The sequence below is a fragment of the Balaenoptera borealis genome, assembly GCF_965194805.1.
Source record: "Balaenoptera borealis genome assembly, chromosome: 6".
NCBI classification, from domain to species: Eukaryota; Metazoa; Chordata; class Mammalia; order Artiodactyla; family Balaenopteridae; genus Balaenoptera; species Balaenoptera borealis.
This window is the reverse complement of record NC_138863.1, coordinates 9,971,676-9,992,872: the sequence shown is the minus strand read 5'-3', so window position 1 is coordinate 9,992,872 and position 21,197 is coordinate 9,971,676. Positions and strand designations below refer to the sequence as shown.

At 37.7% G+C, this 21,197-nt stretch overlaps 1 protein-coding gene and 1 long non-coding RNA gene across 8 annotated transcripts in view; one reads left to right on the top strand and one right to left on the bottom strand.

The window, feature by feature from the left end:
• The window catches only part of PID1 (phosphotyrosine interaction domain containing 1), a 242,133-nt gene that overhangs the window by 165,576 nt on the left and 55,360 nt on the right, over window positions 1–21,197 (bottom strand). Inside the window, exon 1 of one of the 7 annotated variants that reach the window (XM_082396275.1) lies at window positions 949–2,321. The exons of the other annotated variants lie outside the window; for them this stretch is intronic. Within the exon in view, the coding sequence (XP_082252401.1) occupies window positions 949–1,011 (63 nt within the window). The 5' untranslated portion in view covers window positions 1,012–2,321. Of the gene's footprint in view, window positions 1–948; window positions 2,322–21,197 lie in introns of those variants that run through there. 7 annotated transcript variants of the gene reach the window in all.
• On the top strand, window positions 2,373–20,045 carry LOC309630712. The gene is made up of 3 exons (XR_014245896.1): window positions 2,373–16,524; window positions 19,246–19,387; window positions 19,880–20,045. It is a non-coding gene; the product is annotated as an uncharacterized lncRNA (long non-coding RNA).

The following is a 21,197-nucleotide window of genomic DNA, read 5'->3' as shown; positions in this document are numbered from 1 at the left end:
AAAAATTGGGGTTGAGAAAACCTACTCCACTTTCTCAACTTCGGCACTGCTGACATGTGGACCACATAATTCTTTGTGGGGCTGTCCTGGAGTTGCTGGGTGTTCAGCAGCAAACCTGGCCTCTACCCACTCGATAATTGTTGCATCTCCCAGTTGTTTTCAGACGTTGTCAAATATCTCCTGGAAGGAGGGCAAAATTGCCCCCACTACAGAACAGCTGGGCTAGAGGAAACTGCTAGCAGGTATCAAATGCAGGTAGGCAGTGACTCAGACACCTGGCCCAGGGCCCTGAGAAGAGGGACTTCCCAAGGATGTGAACGTCTTCCCTCAAGAGAATGGAAGGAAATTCTTCTGTATCCAGGTTCCTCTCCCAGGGCTCATTTGGCATGGTGCAGAGCCCAGCAATCCTCACTAAATCACACAAAATGATACGTCCATCAGTGCCTCAAACAGATCTTCACCACGAATAAATGTGAGTCCAACCGCTAATGCACACCCTGCAACCTAAGGCCTAAAAGGCTTAGGGGTATTTTTCAACCCACTCAGCAAGTTCATTCACGAGCTTATATTTAGACACTCTTAATATTTCAACCAAAAGTAATAGGTTCAGAGCACCAGGGAAGCCATGCAATATGTGAATCAGCACTCTTAAATTGAATTAAGATTTTTAAAAGAATTGGTAAATCAAACCTAAGAAAAATCAATCTCGTCAACAAAAGAGCAGGCTTACAAGAGATAGAGGCATTTTACACATCAGAAACAAGGATTTAGAAGATGGATCCAAAATCCAATTCCACCTTTTACTACCATGTGGCTTTAGGAAACCAAAATAATCTCCAAAATTTAAATGTTATGTGTTTTAAAATTTAAACCTGAAATAGCATATGTGCTATGCTAATAGCACAGGTTGCTAGCACCTAGCAGAATGTCTGACAGGGTTAAAGTTACCCAATGAATATTAGCGGTTTTCCTTCCTTCCTTCCTTCCTTCTTTCAGTGAGCATGAACACATGCTCTTTATAACTGTAAGTACAAAGATAAAGAAAAAATTATTAGAAGAAAACAGGGGACAAAAAAAACCACACAAAAATACAAAGAATGTAGGGGCAATTCATACTTTACTAATAATTAAGATGAAGACATAGTTCTTTTATACACAAGACAGCTCACCAATTGGCACTGAAGTACCTTTTTTCCCTCTCTGCCAAGATCCATTTCGATGGACTATGTTATGTGGCAACTGCTGCAACCAGTATGTTTCTACTTGTAAGGTGTACCCCTCACTTTCACATGTGGCTCCCTTACAACATGACTGAAGACCAAAAGAGGAACCTTTTGATGTTTCTAGTTCTTTCTGTTGTCCCAATATATAAACAGTATTGGGATAAACTGCACTAAAGACTCTGACATTCTCTTTACATAACTGATTCTACTTTACAACTTTGAAAGTTCTTTTGGTACAGTAAAAAAAATTCTTGAGCTTTCACAAATAGGACACTAAATCACAAGTGATGATTCAAAGAATCTTAGAAACAGAATAATAGAAAACTAGAAGTTAGAAAAATATATTTTATAGAGCATATGTGAGCAGTTTCCTGATTTCTCGAAGCTTATTTTCCCATCTGTAAACTGGTATTAATAATGAAATAATAATAATAATAGCTATAATTTACAGAATTGGTGTGGAAATTAAATTAAATAATGTATTAAAACACCTAGTTCAGTGCCTTGTACAATACCATTCAGTAAGTGCTTTCTTTTATTACACTGAGACATTCTTCTTCTTCTTCTTATTATTATTATACAATTCTCTTTTTTTATATCTGAAAAAAAATAAAGTTCAAAGAGGTCAGTCAATTTGCTCATAGTTACACAAGTTAGTAGGAATGAAACCGCAACTTAGACTTTCATGTCCCAGATCCTTCCATTGCTGCTTCCTCAATATACTATTTATTCATCATATCCAAACTGCATTTAAGAGATCAGTGTACATATTCTATTCAGGTTATCTTTTACTGCATAACAAATTACTCCAACATTTAGTTGCTTAAAACAACATCCTCGGGCTTCCCTGGTGGCGCAGTGGTTGAGAGTCTGCCTGCCAATGCAGGGGACACGGGTTCGAGCCCTGGTCTGGGAAGATCCCACATGCCGCAGAGCAACTAGGCCCGTGAGCCACAACTACTGAGCCTGCGCGTCTGGAGCCTGTGCTCCGCAACAAGAGAGGCCGCGATAGTGAGAGGCCCGCACACCGCGATGAAGAGTGGCCCCCGCTTGCCGCAACTAGAGAAAGCCCTCGCACAGAAACGAAGACCCAACACAGCCAAAAATAAATTAATTAATTAATTATTTTTTTTTTTTAAAGTTAAAAAAAAAACCAACATCCTTTTTTTTTTTTTTTTACTAAATCTTATAATTCGGTCAATCGGGAATCTGGGCGGGGCTCAGGTGGGTGATTCTTCTGTTCCACAGGATGTTGAGTAACAGGGCTCAGTGATATTCAGCTGTGGACAAGCTGGTCAGAAAGGCTTCATCCACTTGTCTGATGCCATGGCTGGCACGGCTAGAAGTCTGGGTTCAAGTGGGACTGCTGGCTAGAAGTCTTGCACATGGTTTCTCCAGGATGAACTCAAGGTAGCCAGACGTCTTACCTGGTGGCTCAGAGCTCCCAGAGAGCATGTTCCGAAAGGCCTGGGCAGAATCTGCTGCTGGAGAACTTCTTCTGAGCCAGCCTCAAAAGTCTCAGAAAGTCACTTCTGCCACGTTCTATTGGTGAAGTCAGTAAAGCCAATTCAGATTCAAGGAGGGTGGACTTAGATTCCATCTCCCCATCTCCCAATGGGAGAAACAGCAACAAATCTGCGGCCATTGTCAGTCTACCTCACAGACTCCACGTGGACACAAATGATAATGTTACTGCCTCTGTGAGTCAGGTCTCCGGAGTATTACAAACAAGGGCTTTGTTTTGTTATGTCTCATATCGTGTGTGAATGTGTGTGTGTGTGTGTGTGTGTGTGTGAATAACTTAATTAACATGTAATAAATAAATACAATGCACTTAATAAAATGATATTATAACCTTACTGGAAAATGACCTTTCAGAGTGGTTTTTCCAGAAATAAAAACAGGTAAAATTGATGTCAAGTACAATTTGCTCTCCCAGCCAAATTAAACACTCGTTTCACACAATGAAAGGAAAGCCATATGTTACTTTCAAAATGGCCTCCCAAGAGGGCAGGTAACATTGTGAAGAGGCACTGCAGTTGTGAAATGGAAAGACACTGTCAAGGAGGCCTTATTACCTCCATGCATAATAAGAATAATCTCCAGTCCCTTGCCACCGAGCTATGGTCCAGAAAGCCTAATGAAAAATTCTAAGAGGGAATTAAATTTAATTTGTTGTTCTGGGCTTCCGGAAGACCCACAGCTATTCCAAGGGTATACTGTACTTTCTGAGTTTTCAAAACGTAATTTCAAAATGGCTAGTTAAGGTCAGAAGAAGTAAAAAAAATAAAGGACATACACACAAACTAAGTAATTGAATTAAAGCAACAGAAGACCTAAGATGATTTATTACTAACTCAATCTTTATGATTTAGGCATTTCCCTTAAAAAGAAAAGAAACCCACACAGAGCCTTTCAAAGATATCCTAGAACGAGAGAAAGAGAATGTCATTCTAAAAACTTAGATGAAGGACGTAGGCTTTCACATATTGCTTACTATAAAAATTTGAAGAAAATTTTAGAAAACCATTTTGCAAGTTCACTGGCATATAAGATGTCATCACCTCTAAGAAACAAGGAATTTAAAAACTAAAAAAAATATGAATTTTGAAATGAAATGAAAATAGGATTACATTAAATACAGAGATATTTCTAATTCAAATTCAGGATTATAGGGTTTACATTTAATCCTTCAAACATATATTTACTAAAATCTTGTTTCCTTAGTGACATGAACATAATCACTAATTTGGTTTATTTTATGATGTATACAGAAATATATAATATATATCCTACTATGTGTGTGTTAGTATATGTGAGTGTGAGTGTATGAACACACAAGATAAAGTAATAAAGTAATGAGTAATAAAGTATAAGATATTGTACAATAAGAAACATTAGATAAAATGATTACTTATACAAGTATTATGAATATATGCATATACATATATATGTAAAAATACATGTGTATATTATACATACACACATACACATATATACATGGAATCAGCTCAGAATAACAATGCCAATATAACTACTATAAAAAGATTAGTAAAACAAATGATTAATAAAAACATTTCAATATATCTTTGCAGATTTCTTTTTTTGGTTATATCTCACTAGTAATGGACAAACAGATGAAAATGTTTTAGTCATTTGACATAATTCTTTGCCATGAAGTTAAATCACCAACTTGATACAAAGTTACCTCATTTACCTCATTTACATTTATTTAAACAGTTACCTGTTTAAATTTTGCCTTCAGTTTTTAGAAAATACACATTTTACTCTGCTTTAATTTTATCTATAATTATGTAAAATATTTATATAGTTTTGCAAATTTTTTCTATATTTAGAAAATTCTAGTTTCTATCCCTGGCCCTTCTATCCTGTCCCTCCTTCCTCTATAGTTACCCAATTTTTTTAGTTCTTTGGTTTATACAAAGAACTTGGTTTTGTTTGTTGTACACACACAACACGTACATATATAAACACATACATGCTATACATACATATACACACATATATTCATATTTCTCCATTCCTTCCTTAAACAATAGGATACTATACACAATCTTCCCCACATTGGTGGTTTTTTTTAGCTTAGCAATATGTACTAGAGATAATTTTTAATTTCTTTTCATAACTGAATAGTACTCAGAGCACGGGTATTCCATAGTTTATTAAACTGGTCCCCTCCTTATGGATTTTGAGATATTTCCAGGCTTTTGCTAACACAGTGTTGTAATGAATAGCCCCAGGATTATGTCTTTTTCTATTTTCAGCCAGAGCAATATAGAATTTTGATAAAAACAATGAAGAATCCATTCAAGAGGTCATTTATATAGATCGCAAGTGCTTAGAATATATTGCATCGACATTTCATTCTTTTCTTATAAATGTACCAAAAGATGCAAACTGAGAGAAGCACCAAAATTAAGAATCCAAGGATAGACAAACAAAAAAAAGATACATTATAAGAATGTGGCACCACTTAACAACAGTAATTAGGAGTTATGCTTTAACCTGTCTTATGTAAGTGTACACTATAAATCATGTTTCTTTTTTTAGGAACAGATGAAATAAAATTTGCTATTATACATGTCAAATAAATATAATTAAATTATAGAAACAATGTACATTTAATGTTAAATACACTGTGCTGAATGGTAAACCATTACAACCCAGTTCCATGACAAACCAAAAATTTCTTATCATAACAGAGTACAGCTAATATAATTCATCTTGCCTTTATTTCTGAGATTCATAAAGTAGGCGTATGAGGACACCAATGCCTTGCCTACAGCCTAAGCTGTACATTTCTTTGTAATTCTTCAAATAATGAAATACTGATATTTATTGAATCATTTTTCCTTTTATGACTGTTTTACTACCATTTCAAATTCATTTCCTTCTTTTATTAAAAAAACAAAAAGAAAACTCTGAAAAACTCAATCAATTCAACATCTAGTATTCTGGCTCAAAAGCCAAGGTTATAAAGTGGTGGTAGCACTGAACAGCTGAAATGAAATTTTTCTGAGTTCTTGGTGCAAATCCAACCTATGACAAAATAAAAATCCTGATAGATTTCAGGTTTAAAGAAATAGGAGGCTATAAAATGTTGGCACACTAAGAAAGCAATCTCAACTTTTCAAACAAACATTTTTTGGAAACTATAGGCACAAATCCTCTCCAAATTTATTATCCTTCCCATGGTACTAGGAAGATACAAAAATAAGACACATGAGGTTTTTGCCTGAAAATTTCATAATTTATTAGGGAATTATTTATGCAGCATAAATAGCTTTCAAACATTCACAGAGTGTAAGACAATAATCTGTTCTCAGCATCTGTCCTCGGCAGCAGTTGATATGGTAGCACAACATTTCAGGGTCTAGTTTAGGAGAATCCAGCAAAGAAAGCTCTGTTCTCAGACCATCTCTCTGTCCAGAATCTCTCTCGGGTAATCCCACTCTGCGCAATGGTTTGAAACCCCAGCTATATTCCAATAACTCTCAAACATATATGCCTAGACAAGACCTCTCCCCTGTGATCTAGATGTGTATATACACTTGCCTTCTCAGCATCTTTGGTGTCTGAACAAGTATCTCGAAATTAATATGGCCAAAACAGAATACACAGTTCTTTCCCCAAAGAGAAACTTGCCACCATCTCCCCCTCCCAACTCAGTGAATTTGCCTCTTTGTTTAAGCTAAAACCCTAGGAGACACTCTTGAGTTCTCTCTGTCTCCAAGAGTCTACTCCTTATCGATTGATAATTCTATTGTATCTATACTCAAAATAGATCCCAAATCCAACCATTGCTCACCATCTCCCCCTGACAGATCATCATCTCTTCTCTAGATTTAGTACAGCAGCTTCATAACTGGCCTCCCCGCCTCCATTTTTGTTTGCTACAACCCATCCTCCAAAACAACAATCAGACATGTTCTTTCTGCAAAAATAGATCATCTGTCAGCTTGCTGTGTAAGGCCCATCACCAGCTTCCCATCACTCATGGGATGAAATTCCAAACTGCCTGCCACAGCACACAAGGTCTAACTCCTGACTACTTTTCCAACCTCATTGTCCTCTTCTGTCCTGCCCCCTCACAACGTGCTAGACACTGTGACCAAGGTTGTTCCCAACCCAAAGCCCTTGCAGATTCTGTCCCTTCCGCCTGCAATGTACCTCCCCCATATATTCATGAGACGACCGCCTGTTCATTACTCAAGTTTCAAAGAGCACCTTCTCAGAGAGGCCTCCCATCTCTTCCTGAGCTAAGTATCACATCACCTACATTTTATCTTCTATGCAGTACCAGCACTGCCTAATGTTAGGTTATAGTAAGTTACTGTACTACGTTATTTTACATTTTCATTTTTTGTTGGTATGTATACTGTACGTCTCCCACCATGGTAATAGCAGCCCCTGGAAAGCAAGAACTCTCTTGTTTTCCATCACAGTTGTATTGGTACCATTGTTCTGGTACCTAGAACACTGCCTGGCTCATGGTTGACTTTTAATAAATACACATTTTTGCGGTTGACTATAAAACAATGAAATTAATTTTTTCAAATAACAAAGACACAGATAATAAAATAAAGTACAGCTGAGGTTAATTAGGGTATGCTTCCACAGGAAGTTTTGAATTTATGAAATCTATAAACTCTCTCCATGACTGAGTTGGAAAGAAGCTGCTTAATGTTCCATGGAATATATCTCTTTAAGATAAATAGGAAATTTTGAATTTAAAAAATTAATTTAAAAAATAAGGATATCTTTCTATCAAAGAAAATCAACAGTATTTTAGTATCTTGCAAATCAGAGCTTGCCTGTATAATGAAACACATATCATAATCAAAGAAATTTAATTTTGCAATCAAGTAACAAAATGTTCCTACATATGCTATACACACACACACCCCCAAATATAATTTCTATCATCAACACTTTTAGGAAGTCAACTTGAAACTCATGCTGCTTTTCCTCATTCTGGCAGGAGGCACAGATTCCACCACTGGGGAGAACTTGGAGAAGGGAACTTGATTCATTTGTGAAGCTACTGAACTGAGTGGTAACTCTGCTGCTTCACTCCCCCAACTCATGCTGGGTCCAGTGGGAACAGAGGCCCTGGCCATCTATGAAGCTATTATAATTCCTTCTCAAGTAAGCAAATCAACCTGCCCTTCCCTTCTTTACTGGGGCCAATCAAGTGAAGACCTATGGAGAGCTGTTCCCAGGAAGCGTATCCCAAAGCTTGCGTTTGTTTTTTTTTTTCTTTTTATCAAACAGTCTCTGAGAAAATAGTTGATGGTTGAACTAACATCAGTATGGGGTCCGTACATATAGACGCTATAATGGTATCTGTTGAGAAGCTGGTCCAAATCTCTATCTGTTGTATATCTCACTGTAGCATGTCTGTGAGTGACTGTATCTTGCCTCCCCGACTCCACCAGCAGCTCCTCTGAGAAAAGGAACTTGATTCATTTGTGAATCATTTGTGTTGTGAATCAACATTTGTGTTGAAAAAGTCTTTTCAACCCAGTATCACCAGAAACCAGGATACATTTTAGCACATGGTAAGCACTCAAGGCATGCTTGTGGGATGAATAAACAACTCGGAACCACACTCTGACAGGCTCAGCATCTAAGAAGAACACAAGGCCTCTGCTAGATGTTCTCCTGGCCCCAAACTTCCCATGTTTATCAGTTGCCGCTGCCTCTGCCACCAGCCTGAGCTCCAATGCCCATCAGGCAGCTCCCATTCTGCTAGGACTTTCAACCACATTGCTTTTTTTTATGAACTGATTTACTTCCACCATTAGAATGGCATGATGTTTACTGAAACATCTAACAAGCTCTTAAATTTCTTCCTAGCTGTTAAAAATACAAACATAAAACTTATCATATTATTGTGGAATTATATCATTTGACATAATTCCATGATAATATGTCAAATGAGTGGGTGAGTCACAAAGCAGAATGCATCACCTGTTTCTTGCATTGTAAGCACATGCGTGTGCCTATATATATATGTACATATAGAAAACGGAATGTAGCATAGACCCCAAAGCATTAACAGCAGAGTTTTAATGAATTTTGCTTTCTTTTTCATACCTTTCTATACCATGAAATAAATTTCTTACTATAAAAATACATTGCTGTCAAACCAAAAACAAAACAAAATAAAGCAAAACAAACCCCAACAAAACAAAAAAGTTTAGACTATTTCAATTATTTGGACAAAAAAGTATCCTTAACCTGGTAGAACCATCAGGTTCAAAGAGAAAAAGATAAATCTTGTTTTGAGCTCTACTCCATCCTCCACACCTTTGCCAACACCCAGCATAGAGGGACAATGAACAAATATTTGTTAAATAAATGGGCTATTTCCCTGTGTTGAATGCTCACTGAGGCGTCTCCATTGGCAGGCCTCAGCCTGGCCCGAGTCCCTGCACTCTGCATTCTCATTTAAAAGGAGTCTCGGTAAGACTGTTGTTTTCCATGTCTGTGAGTCTGTTTCTGTTTTGTGAATAAGTCCATTTGTATCATTTTTTTAGATTCCAAAAATAAGTGATATTAGATGATATTTGTCTTCGTCTGACTTACTTCACTTAGTATGACAATCTTATGGTTACCAAAGGGAAAAGGGTGCGAGAGGGAAGAATTAGGAGCCTGGGATTAGCAGACACACACTACTACATATAAAGTAGGTAAACAACAAGGACCTACTGTATAGCACAGGGAACTATATTCAATATCTCCTAATAACCTACAATGGAAAAGAATCTGAAAAAAGAATATATGTGTGTGTGTGTGTCTGTGTGTGTGTGTGTGTGTGTGTGTATGGGAATTACTTTGCTGTACACCTGAAACTAACACAATATTGTAAATCAACTATACTTCAATTTAAAAAAATTTTTAACTACAAAATAAAAAAATTAAAGGCGTCTCCGGCCCACAAGAGACAGATAACTAAGAAAGACATTATTTAATTGTGTGAAAACATCCTTAAATAATTTTTTTTCTCCAATTCTTTAAATTGTGGCAAATGACACATATAGTGACATAAAATGTACTCTCTTAGCCACGTTCAGTTCAGTGGTGTTAAGTACATTCATGTTGCTGTGTAACCATCACCACCATCCGTCTCCAGAACTGTCTCCATCCTGCAAAACTGAAACTCTGTACCCATTAAACAATAACTCCCCCATTTTTCCCTCTCCCCAGCCCCTAGCAAACCACATTTCTACTTTCCGTCTCTATGATTTCAACTACTCCAAGTACCTCATGTAAGTGGAATCATACAGTATTTGTCTTTTTGTAACTGACTTACGTCACCTCATAGAATGTCCTCAAGGTCCGTCCCTATTGTACCCTGTGTCAGAATTTCCTTCCTGCTTAACGCTGAATGACATTCCATATGTATTTGCCACATTTGGTTTATCTCCCCATCCATCGATGGACACTTGGGTTGATTCGACATTTTAGGTACTGTAAACTATACTGCAACAAAAATGGGTGCACAAATATCTCTAAGACTCTCAAACATAGGCAGAACACTCTGACATAAATCACAGCAAGATCCTTTTTGACCCACCTTTTAGAGAAATGGAAATAAAAACAAAAATAAATAAATGGGACCTAATGAAACTTAAAAGCTTTTGCACAGCAAAGGAAACCATAAACAAGACGAAAAGACAACCCTCACGATGGGAGAAAATATTTGCAAGCGAAGCAACTGGCAAAGGATTAATCTTCAAAATTTATAAGCAGCTCATGCAGCTCAATATCAAAAACAACCAAACAACCCAATCCAAAAATGGGCAGAAGACCTAAATAGACATTTCTCCAAAGAAGATATACAGATTGCCAACAAACACATGAAAGGATGCTCAACATCACTAATCATTAGAGAAATGCAAATCAAAACTACAATGCAGTATCACCTCACACCAGTCAGAGAGGCCATCATCAAAAAATCTACAAACAACAAATGCTGGAGAGGGTGTGGAGAAAAGGGAACCCTCTTGCACCATTGGTGGGAATATAAATTGATATAGCCACTAAGGAGAACAGTATGGAGGTTCCTTAAAAAACTAAAAATAGAACTACCATACGACCCAGCAATGCCACTACTGGGCATATACCCTGAGAAAACCATAATTCAAAAAGAGTCATGTACCCAATGTTCATTGCAGCTCCATTTACGATAGCCAGGACATGGAAGCAACCTAAGTGTCCTTTGACAGATGAATGGATAAAGAAGATGTGGCACATATATACAATGGAATATTACTCAGCCATAAAAAGAAACGAAATTGTGTTATTTGTAGTGAGGTGGATGGACCTAGAGTCTGCCATGCAGAGTGAAGTAAGTCAGAAAGAGAAAAACAAATACCATATGCTAACACATATATATGGAATCTAAAAAAAATAAATGGTTCTGAAGAACCTAGGGGCAGGATGGGAATAAAGAGGCAGACCTACTAGAGAATGGACTTGAGGACACGGGCAGGGGGAAGGGTAAGCTGGGCCGAAGTGAGAGAGTGGCATGGACATATATACACTACCAAATGTAAAATAGATAGCTAGTGGGAAGCAGTCACATAGCACAGGGAGATCAACTCGGTGCTTTGTGACCACCTAGAGGGGTGGGATAGGGAGGGTGGGAGGGAGGGAGATGCAAGAGGGAGGAGATATGGGGATATATGTATATGTATAGTTGATTCACTTTGTTATAAAGCAGAAACTAACACACCACTGTAAAGTAACTATACTCCAATAAAGATGTTAAGAAAAAAAAAAAGACTCCCTTTCATTCTTTTGGGTGTGAACCCAGAAGTGGAACTGCTGGATAATACGGTAATCCTATTTTTTGAGGAACTGCCATCCTGTCGTCCACAGCAGCTATTTCATTTTACATTCCCACCAAGAGTGCACGTGTTGCAATTTCTCCACATCTTCACCAATACTTGTTCTCTCCTTTTCTTTTTGATAGTAACCAGCCTAACAGGTGTTAGGTGGTAGGTATCTCAGAGTTTTGATTTGCATTTGCCTAAAGATAAACCATATTCATGTTTGCTTCAATAGCATTTTTTTCCTGTCTCTGAAGATGAAAGATCTTTCCTGTCTTAACCAGCCAAAGCCACGTTACTACAGCTCCCACAGTACTTTTAGGCCTGCGCTTCCTCTCTGCCACCTGCTATCACACGAAGAGACAGCGAAGGGAAGCTGGTAGTTAAAATATTTGTATCTTCACCCACAGAGAGCACCCTGACAGCTCCAGGGAACAATTGTCAAATATTTCTTAAAGAGAAAAGTGCACCTAATCCCTACAGAAAAACTACCTATTAATTTGACTGTCTGGAAGCACAGAAAACATGTCTGAAGAATATGAGGTTCTTATCACTACTCTGCAAAAGGTCCTCATTACCAAGAAGTTTTAGAAAACTGATGAAGCCATGAATCCAGGGCAGGCATCCATTTGGCTTTTATTTGCTTCTCTCTTTGAACCTCAAAGTGGAATTTTTCTTAGAATTCGAGTCAGTTACTTTGATAACATGATTATTTCATCTATACTAACACCATGTCTGCTCTGAGTTATTAATGCCTTCTTACCGCTTTATCCCTATGAAAATGAATGAGGTGTTTGCCATGAGCGCAAAACTTCCAGGGGTATTGGGATGGGATGACTAATTGTCTGAAGGGGTTTTCAGGTTGCCTGTTCTACTAAAAGAACATAAGGTGTCTGCACAGTCCATCTCAGGTTAGGTATAAGTAATGTACTTCTGCATCTTAACATCAGCTTAATCTTTCTGTAAATGTCACCTGGCCATTAACTATTATTATGTTTTAAGGGCTATTGGCAAAGTACCTAAAATCGTATTCCCAAAGTAGTCCATTTTTTAGTCTGAAAGTAAAAATGGTTTATGCGAATAGTTTTCCCATTAGAATATGATTTCATCACACTGCCTATGAATTCAATCCATTTACCTCCCAAGCTCAAAAGGTAACAAGTGTATGGTTACAATTAATGTCCTTCATTTCAGTCACAAGAACAATGGCTCATAAACTCTTTTTGGATTTCAGACCCCTTTGAAAATCTAAACAAAACTTTGGATCCTGTCCCCAGAAAACTGACAGAATCCAAAACTAGAAACCAGTTTCAGAGGTTTGTTGATCATCCCTCTATAAACTCCATGTACAGAGGCTATTCTACATCAGCATCTTTTGGGATACTGGTTACAATAGAAGATTTCTGAGTAGGAGAAAGGCATCTCCACTTTTAACAAAAGCTCCTGTTGATTCTAATGAACACAAACACTTGAGAGTCACTGTCTTAGAGGATGACAGACCTTGAGGTTGATGGGGCCAGATGAAAAATTCCTGATAAAGAACGTAGCGCTACAAGGTAATGGGATGGGTTGGTAGCTCTCTGCAGAATCAGTTTTATTATAATCACACCTGTGGAAGGGATGGGGGAAGGAAATCCCAAATCTAAGATATATGAATATAGTAGAAATAAATCATATATGTACATATGCTTTCTGTACCAGAGATACTGTACTATACTACTATAATTTAGCATTTCTAGTGAAGGGTTCTTCCCTTGAAGTGGTTAACCTGCTAACATTCAATGGATGCAAATGTGAGCAGTGGAATATGAAGAAGCCTGCACACAGGTGAACCCTGCTTGCAATCTACACATGGAGGGATGTACCCAGCTGCCTGAGCCTCCAGCCCAAGCCTCATACATCCTCTCATCCCCAAGCATGGAAAATAACGCCTGTTTACCGTGGATGCTCAACACATAACCCTTTGGATTTGTTTACTATGTCTCTGCTAACAACTCCATTCCAAATCCAACCATGTGGCTCATGATAATAGACTGTATTGAGGTCCATTACAGTATTAAAATGGAATTGAATAAAGCTGAAAATTTGACAAATCATATGTGTTCTTCTCTTAATTCTAGAAGTGCCCTGATCAATACACACTTGCCCATACTCAGTGCCTTCTAAGATGATGAACTTTACAACGGTCAGAAGAGGTCAAGGCTATATATCTGTTGCTGATTGCCAAAGCTGCCAGTTAGGGGTGGAGTATAATTTACATAGAGGGTAAATTATTAGAGAGGAATGAGAGCAACTTACAAGTGAGTACTTAGGAAGATCAGTTTCTTAAACTTCAGAATCACGTTTACTATACAAATGTAATAACGATGATGATGAAAAACAGCACGTGTTCATCCACTCCAGTATGATTAGACATGCACTAAGTTAATGATTTGGTATAAGGAAAAATGACCTTTGGGGAAATCACGGACCACTTAAAGAATCAGATAAACTAGATTTGTGCCAAGGAGCACAAGATTTACACAAAATTTTCACTTTGTGTCAAGGAGTTCTTTGATCCCTGGAAGCCCATCAGTGCCTACAATTTTGTTTCAACAGCATTTGGTAAGTTTGTCCATGACAGTCACGACAGCAGCACAGAGGGGAAAGAGGGACACGAGGAGAGAGGTTACGTGGATTTTGATCCTGTGATGCGATACAACAGAAAGAACATGAGATCTGGACTCAAATAATCCTGCCTTGAGACTTGACTCCATGGCTTTATAACCACAGAAAAACCAGGACTGCTGTAAAGATCAAGCAAGTTAAGCTGATAGGTACTCTCTGGCTAGTAAATGCAGATGTCACTTTCATTAAACAAATATTATACATTTTTTATTATATAGGATCCTAGATGTTAATATCTTTTAGGTCATACTTATGGTATGAAACTTCCCAGATTGCAATCAGAAGTTTATAAAGTTACCTTATTTAAGTTATTAAGACCCTTTGAATACAAGTCAAGAAAAATTTGACTATACCAGTTCTATCCCAAAGCAAAAAGAAGAAATTTATCTTCTTTACATAAATAGAATAACAGTTGTATAAATTCCTTCTTAAGAGAAAGCCAACATCATCATTCATAAAAAGGTGGATGTTTAAAAAGTGACTAACATAAACATCATTAAATTACATCATAAACATTTATACCGCAAGCCAGCCACTGACACACACACCCGTCACACGTACATACTATACACATACACATACACACACACATATATTTTTATATCAATCTATATGTGTGTGTATGAATCATCATATAACCTTCATTTACTTTTCATTTCCTAAACTGTGCCTGGCAATAATTGACTTTCATCTACCAATTAAAATCTACTGCAAATTCATGTCTTCCACAGACTGACATGCTTTTCAAAAAAGAACATGTAATCTGGTGACAGGGGGGTGGAGAGATTTTGCTCAATTAGAGTTTTAATTAAATCATTATTTTCTCACAATATTTTACCAGAAACAAATTACTTTCAATCCTAAAAAGATATTCTTTCTTCGTGCTATATCAAGAGAATTTAGCTACAAGATCAGTAATAGCGAGCCCAGGATTTTGTAAGGTAAATGCCACCATTTCAAATCCCAAAGTCAATTCACAGTAGCGATTTAAGAGAAGCAAAAGGCCTGGCAAGAGTATTTATTTCCTCCAAGAATCCTCTGCAAGCAAACTGTCCATTCAGCAATTCTGCAGGCTACTGTTTCACCATGCGACAGGCCCACTTATTCATAAACAAATCATTAACATTCTTGACATAAATCCATAGTGGACCATTAATCCCAGCTATGATAATGTTTTAGAACATTTGCTCTGCCCATCATGAAAGGGAGTGTTGTTTCCCAGAACCCATCCCTGACAAATAAGAGACAAATTATGCCCCGTGAGAAAACTTGGAGAATGAACGGCTTACACACCAATTACTGTCTCATTATCAGGCTGATGCCGAAATAGATCCTGTGTGCTTTGGGTGAAATGTAGATTTTTCTTACTCAGACCAAAAATACAAGTATATACAAAAAACTATTTGCCAAAGTCATTTCCATTGCTCGGATTCTTCTGCAAGCCACAGTCTGGGGATATTCCTCATAAAAACAAATTAAAAAGTATTGCCTAAAGAAATAAATATTGCTAATAAGTGATTGTGGTTGCTTGCATAACTACCAAAAAATACCAAGATCCTAACAACTATAATAAGAGATGATTAATATGGCCTTTTAGCATCTCAATGTTCGTTATATTCTGCCTAAGAGTCATCAGGAAAGGGATATAAGTAATAGAGAAACAATAATCAGGGCAAAAAAACCTTATTTCAGTTAAATAGATTCTGTGTCCTGTCAAGTCTCTTAAATTCAGTTTATAGATTCTCCCAGCAGAACTTCAACAATAAACCTCTTCACAATCAAAAGGCATTGGTTATGCACTCATACATAAGAAGTACTCTGCTGTATGTTTGTTTTTTGTTTTTTTTTTTATGTTCCAAGGTAAATGGATCCAATTCTAGCTCTTTAACCCTGACATGATAAGTTAAATAAATATGCTGACAACTCGACAAAAGCAATCAAATAAAATTTTTTATTTTCTATATCAGTACCCTTAGTCTGACCTACAAACCACCAGCTTAACTCCAGGCTTCTGCTCTGTCAACCATCACTTCTCACATTTGCATTGGCAGGAACAAGACGATAAGCCTGTTTATTTCTCCATAAGGTATCTGGTTTCCAGCAACTGTTCAGTATTTCTCAAACTTTATGTGCATAGGCGTCACTGGGGATTTTGTTAAGATGCAGATGCTGGGTCAACATGCGTGGGGTGGCACCTGACAATAGTCTGCCTCTCTAGCAAGCTCCCAGGTGACACTGATACTGCATCCTTGGCCCATCCTTTGAGAAGCAAGGTAGGAGATGACTATGTTTTGATAATGGCTTGGGAGATCCATAGCTTGGTTCTCCTTAGGCATGAAATAGAAACTCTTCTATTTAATTTTGCTTTTCCTATTACTAATGTAGTTATTAACTTTAATAAATAAAAAATTTTAAACCATGTTTTATATGAGTCAACATAAGATTTAAAGGGCAGAAATCTAGAGAACTACTTGTATGGTATTGTTATAGGGTCACCCTACTAATAACCTGGATTTGAATTTTATTCTACTCTTCCATTAAACAAAACCATGGGGCCATAAATGTGGCCCTGAACTTCTCCTGGCCTCAGTATCCTGATCTGGAAAATGTGAATGGAAAACACTCACCTCACGGTGTTAGCATAGGATGAAATAAAAACATATGAATACTGCTTTAGCATAGGAGATGCTCAACAATGAGTTTCTTTTTTTTCTGTCTTTGATTATTATCAAACCTTACCAAACATATCAAACACTTTAACCCTGGCTCCAGTAGATGAACTCAATCTGCAGTAAAAGATGCAGCTGGATTTGGACCTGGATCTGCTATTTATGAGCCATTCATCCTTAGGCAAATCACTTCACCCAGTGGTTCTCAGATGTGGATTGTCAGACCCGCACCAAGCCGGCTGTATATAATAATCACTTGATAAAAATTCAGAGTCCTCTGCCTGCCAGCTAGGCAGAGCTGTTTTCATACAAGTCTGAGATAAAACCTTGGAGTCTGCATTATTAAATACTTCTATAGTGATTCTGATCTACAGCAAGGACTGGAAAACACTGTCTTCATATTTAGAGCCTCGGATACCTTGATTATGATGCCTTACCCCTTACTGACGGGTTTTTAAAACAGGGCTTACTTAGTAAACAGCAAGCTGCTACAGCGTTTAAGACTGAGTTGTCATTACTACCCTCATCTATAGGCTCAGAGGATTAACTCACAGTAACTCCCCTTGACTCTGAGTATCGTGTGCCTAAATGCACCCCTCACTTCACAGCTCCAGCCATATCTGGATCAAAAGCAACTGCAAACTTCAGTTCCCGGTGTTCTTCTTTTTTAATCACCACCACAATCTGGCTCCTGATGGAGATGGCTTCGTTGTGTCTTTCTGCCTGTGAGTTCAGTGAGTGAGGTCTGCCAGGTGACCTCCGGACTCTGGCTTTCTCTACCATGACTTTGCAAAGTAGAAAGACAAGCACCCCACCACTACCCAATCAGTCGCATCTCTAGAGCAAGGGCTTCGTAAATCCCCATGAAAAGCCTTTTCAGTCAGAAGGGAAGGATTTTCTCTCAGCTCACTGCTATGTCTCATCTCTTTTACCACTTCCCTTCTGGACATACAATTGGTCCTAGTAACAATTATCACAAAAAGAAACATATATTTCTCCACTCTAGTTTTACAGGATTAAGATCCCATTTCCAATTACAAATCTTAGATAGAATAAAATATGTTATAAAACATATTTATGCAGAATGCAGCTAGGTTTTTATGCAGAGACCTAGAAGAGTTTTTTCTTTTTTTTTTTTCCAAAATCATAGAATGCATTCCCTTCACTGTTTCCTTCATTTCTCTTCCTCCCCCTTCTCCCTCCCTTTCTTCCTTCCTCTCAACAGTAATTGCAATTCTATAAACTCACTGAAACCATTCCTAACCAAACAGAGTATTATTTCTTAGACCTATCTACGTTATAGGTGAGTGTCTCCTATAATCCATCTGGTATAATGAGATAGAGAAAGAGAGAAAAATAGAGAAATACAGATAGATGATAGATAGATAGATAGATAGATAGACAAATAGATGATAGAAGAGAGAGAGAGAGAGACCGAGAGAGAGAGAGAGAGAGACAGAGATTGGGAGTGTGTATCAGTGTTCTGGTTTCCAATCTTGGAGTCAGGAAGGAATTAGAGAAGCAGGTCTGGTATAAGATGATAAGGGCAACCGATGCTTGGCTTTCTTGAGGGACAACAGGAAATGCTATGGCAAACAAAAGAATGCATGCCCACTCAAAAGGCAGAGCCCCCCACTCAACTGTAAACAAAAACGAAGCAAGAATAGAAGTAAACACTGCCAGAGAGTCACATTTTTCAAGAGAAGCCAAGAGGCCAGATATTTATATAAATTCTCCTGATCTTTTGGTGTTTGCTACAATTTAAAACTTCTACCAGCACTGTATTGGCCAAAGGAAATACATCAGCAAGGTCAAGGTGGCTCACTGGCCAACCACTTGCAAACCTTCACCTAGATAGTCTCTGTGGCAGGGATGCTGGCTGGTCACCAGAATCTGTTTCCCCTCCTTCCTGGGTACTCGGTTGAACCATGTCTCTTCACATTCCTTGGAATTAGGAATGAACTGATGGTTGAGTTCTAGCCAATAGAATATGAGCAGAAAGGACACGTGCCTTCTTATGAGCAAAGACTACAAAGAAGCAGCTGTGCCTCCGCGTGCTGTCTTTCCACTTCTACAAACAACAACAAGCCCTAAGGGCAGTGAAACCAAAGGAAATAAATGATCTTTTAAAAAATGGTTAAAATATGGAAAGACATTGGGAAGATGGGCATTCTAGATTAAAAGGAAGAGTTTGCCAAAAAAGACTTAGAGTGGGAAAGTGAGAAGGCTTCAAGGCACTTTTTCCAATACGTCTTGCTGCATAGGTAAAAATAAAATTCAAAGAATGTAGCTTTTTGTCTTATAATTTTGTTTATTTACATGCAGATAATTTGTTGAGAAAGTGAGAAAAAAGGCTGAATGCCACATGCCAATATGGCGCTAGAAGCCAGCAGTGAACCATGGCAGCTCCGGAAATAAGATCCATCCCTACAGACAGGCTTTATATGTGTCAAGCAGTCTCCTCCAGGCAAGGCATCTAAAAGCTTGGTGAAATCAGTTAAAGAGGGTTAATAACTTTTTCCATTTACTTTTAGCCAATAAGATTTCATTAAGTATATTTTAATTAAAATTTAATCATGCTTTTTGTGGCTACAGACAGCCTCTGCTGAAAATTTCATTAACTAGTGTTTTCTAAAACTCCTTTCCAAATCTGCCTAATAATGAAGAAATATTTATTGTGGTGATGTTGTATTCTCTCCTCAAAAGTGGGGGAAGGAGTTGAGGTGGGGGGCAGTGACATGATTATATAAAAGAGATTCTACCACAAAAATGTGTGAACAAATATGGGAGGCTGGTTTGGGGGAAAAAAATTGATCCATAAATCAGACGATTAAGCAAAGGAGCATTTGCTAGATTCAAAATTAGAGTAACACTTTGTCTATGTGAGTACTGAGAAATGAAGTTTCTGCATAATCCAATGTCTGTATTCTTTCTGTCTTTCACTCATTTATTCATTCAGTACATTCACGGACAAGAACTGTTCTGGAAACAGTAGTCTAAATGGCAAGATGATGTTTCCAAGTGCCAAACCTTCAGATGACTGATGAACAAAACATCTTTATTTGCATAGTTGTCATTTTCTTAAAGTGTGTAAGTAAAATATAGTGGTTTATTGATCACATTTACTTCTGGTATGGACACAAATTATACTACTCAGCTTAAGTGGAGAAATGCTCTCATGGGTCACTGAGAAAGGTATGCTTCTCTGTTCCTAAGCCACATGGTACCACATTACATTTTCGATTTATGTGTCTAAGCTCTCTATCACCTCCACAGAGTACGAAGCACGGGCTTTGTGGTATGAGGACCATGGGGCTTTCTCAAATGCTTCTGTCCAGACCCTGGTAGTGTCCGGGATGGATGAGGTGGTCAGAAAAGTAACTTTTTAAGAAAGACAGCATCACAATGCAGCTTTATACATACCTTCCAACAGCATCGTAATGAAATGTTTGACACTACTACCACATTTTGGTTAATCAGAATTTTAAGAAAATTATACATTCTAATAAATGAATATCTTCGTCAACTTGAGGCTGAAAACAATTCTGAAAATAACTGAAGATTTCTCTAACGTATATGAAACTTAGTAGGTTTCAAGGTCACTCTTTGGAAATCAGTTTTAATTTTATAGTTTCTCAAATATAGAAGGTGTCCTACTAGTCTAGTGTGTAACAACCCCAGACCCTCTAAGTCTGTGTTTTAAAGCCAGGCCTTTATTGTGGGCTCTTTTTCTTAGAATTTGCATGTTACAGGGGGAAAAAAATAGAAAACAAAGAGAAAATACCTGGTTAAGGGTTCTACCTATTTAGTTTCTTTTTTCCTATACCAATGTGCTTCGTAAGTTAAGTTTAAAATAGATTTGTCCTCAATGCCCTTGAATCAGGTGTCCAAAAGTTTCTTCTGGAGAAACTTATAATTCCCTTTCAAAGGACAACTTTTTGAAGTTCACCTTGAGATTAAGCAGTAAGCCATCACAGAGAGATGTTTTATAGCTGTCACATGTTATGTGACTTCTTTATTTTTTCCTCCTCTGTCAAAAGAAACACAGCCCCGGTTCCCATGTGGCAAAGAGGAAACTCCTCTGAGAATGTCACTAAGAATTGGAGGCAAGCCCTAAGCAGCTCTCTGCATTCTACCTGTAGCTGGAAAGGGGGCTAAATTTGGAGAAGTGTGCTTTCCAACGTGCTATTTTAAATCTATTTCCATGCAAAGATAACCTTGTAAAAATGCTAATAGGAATAGGCCACAAAGATATTCCAGAGGGTTTTCTCTTCCAA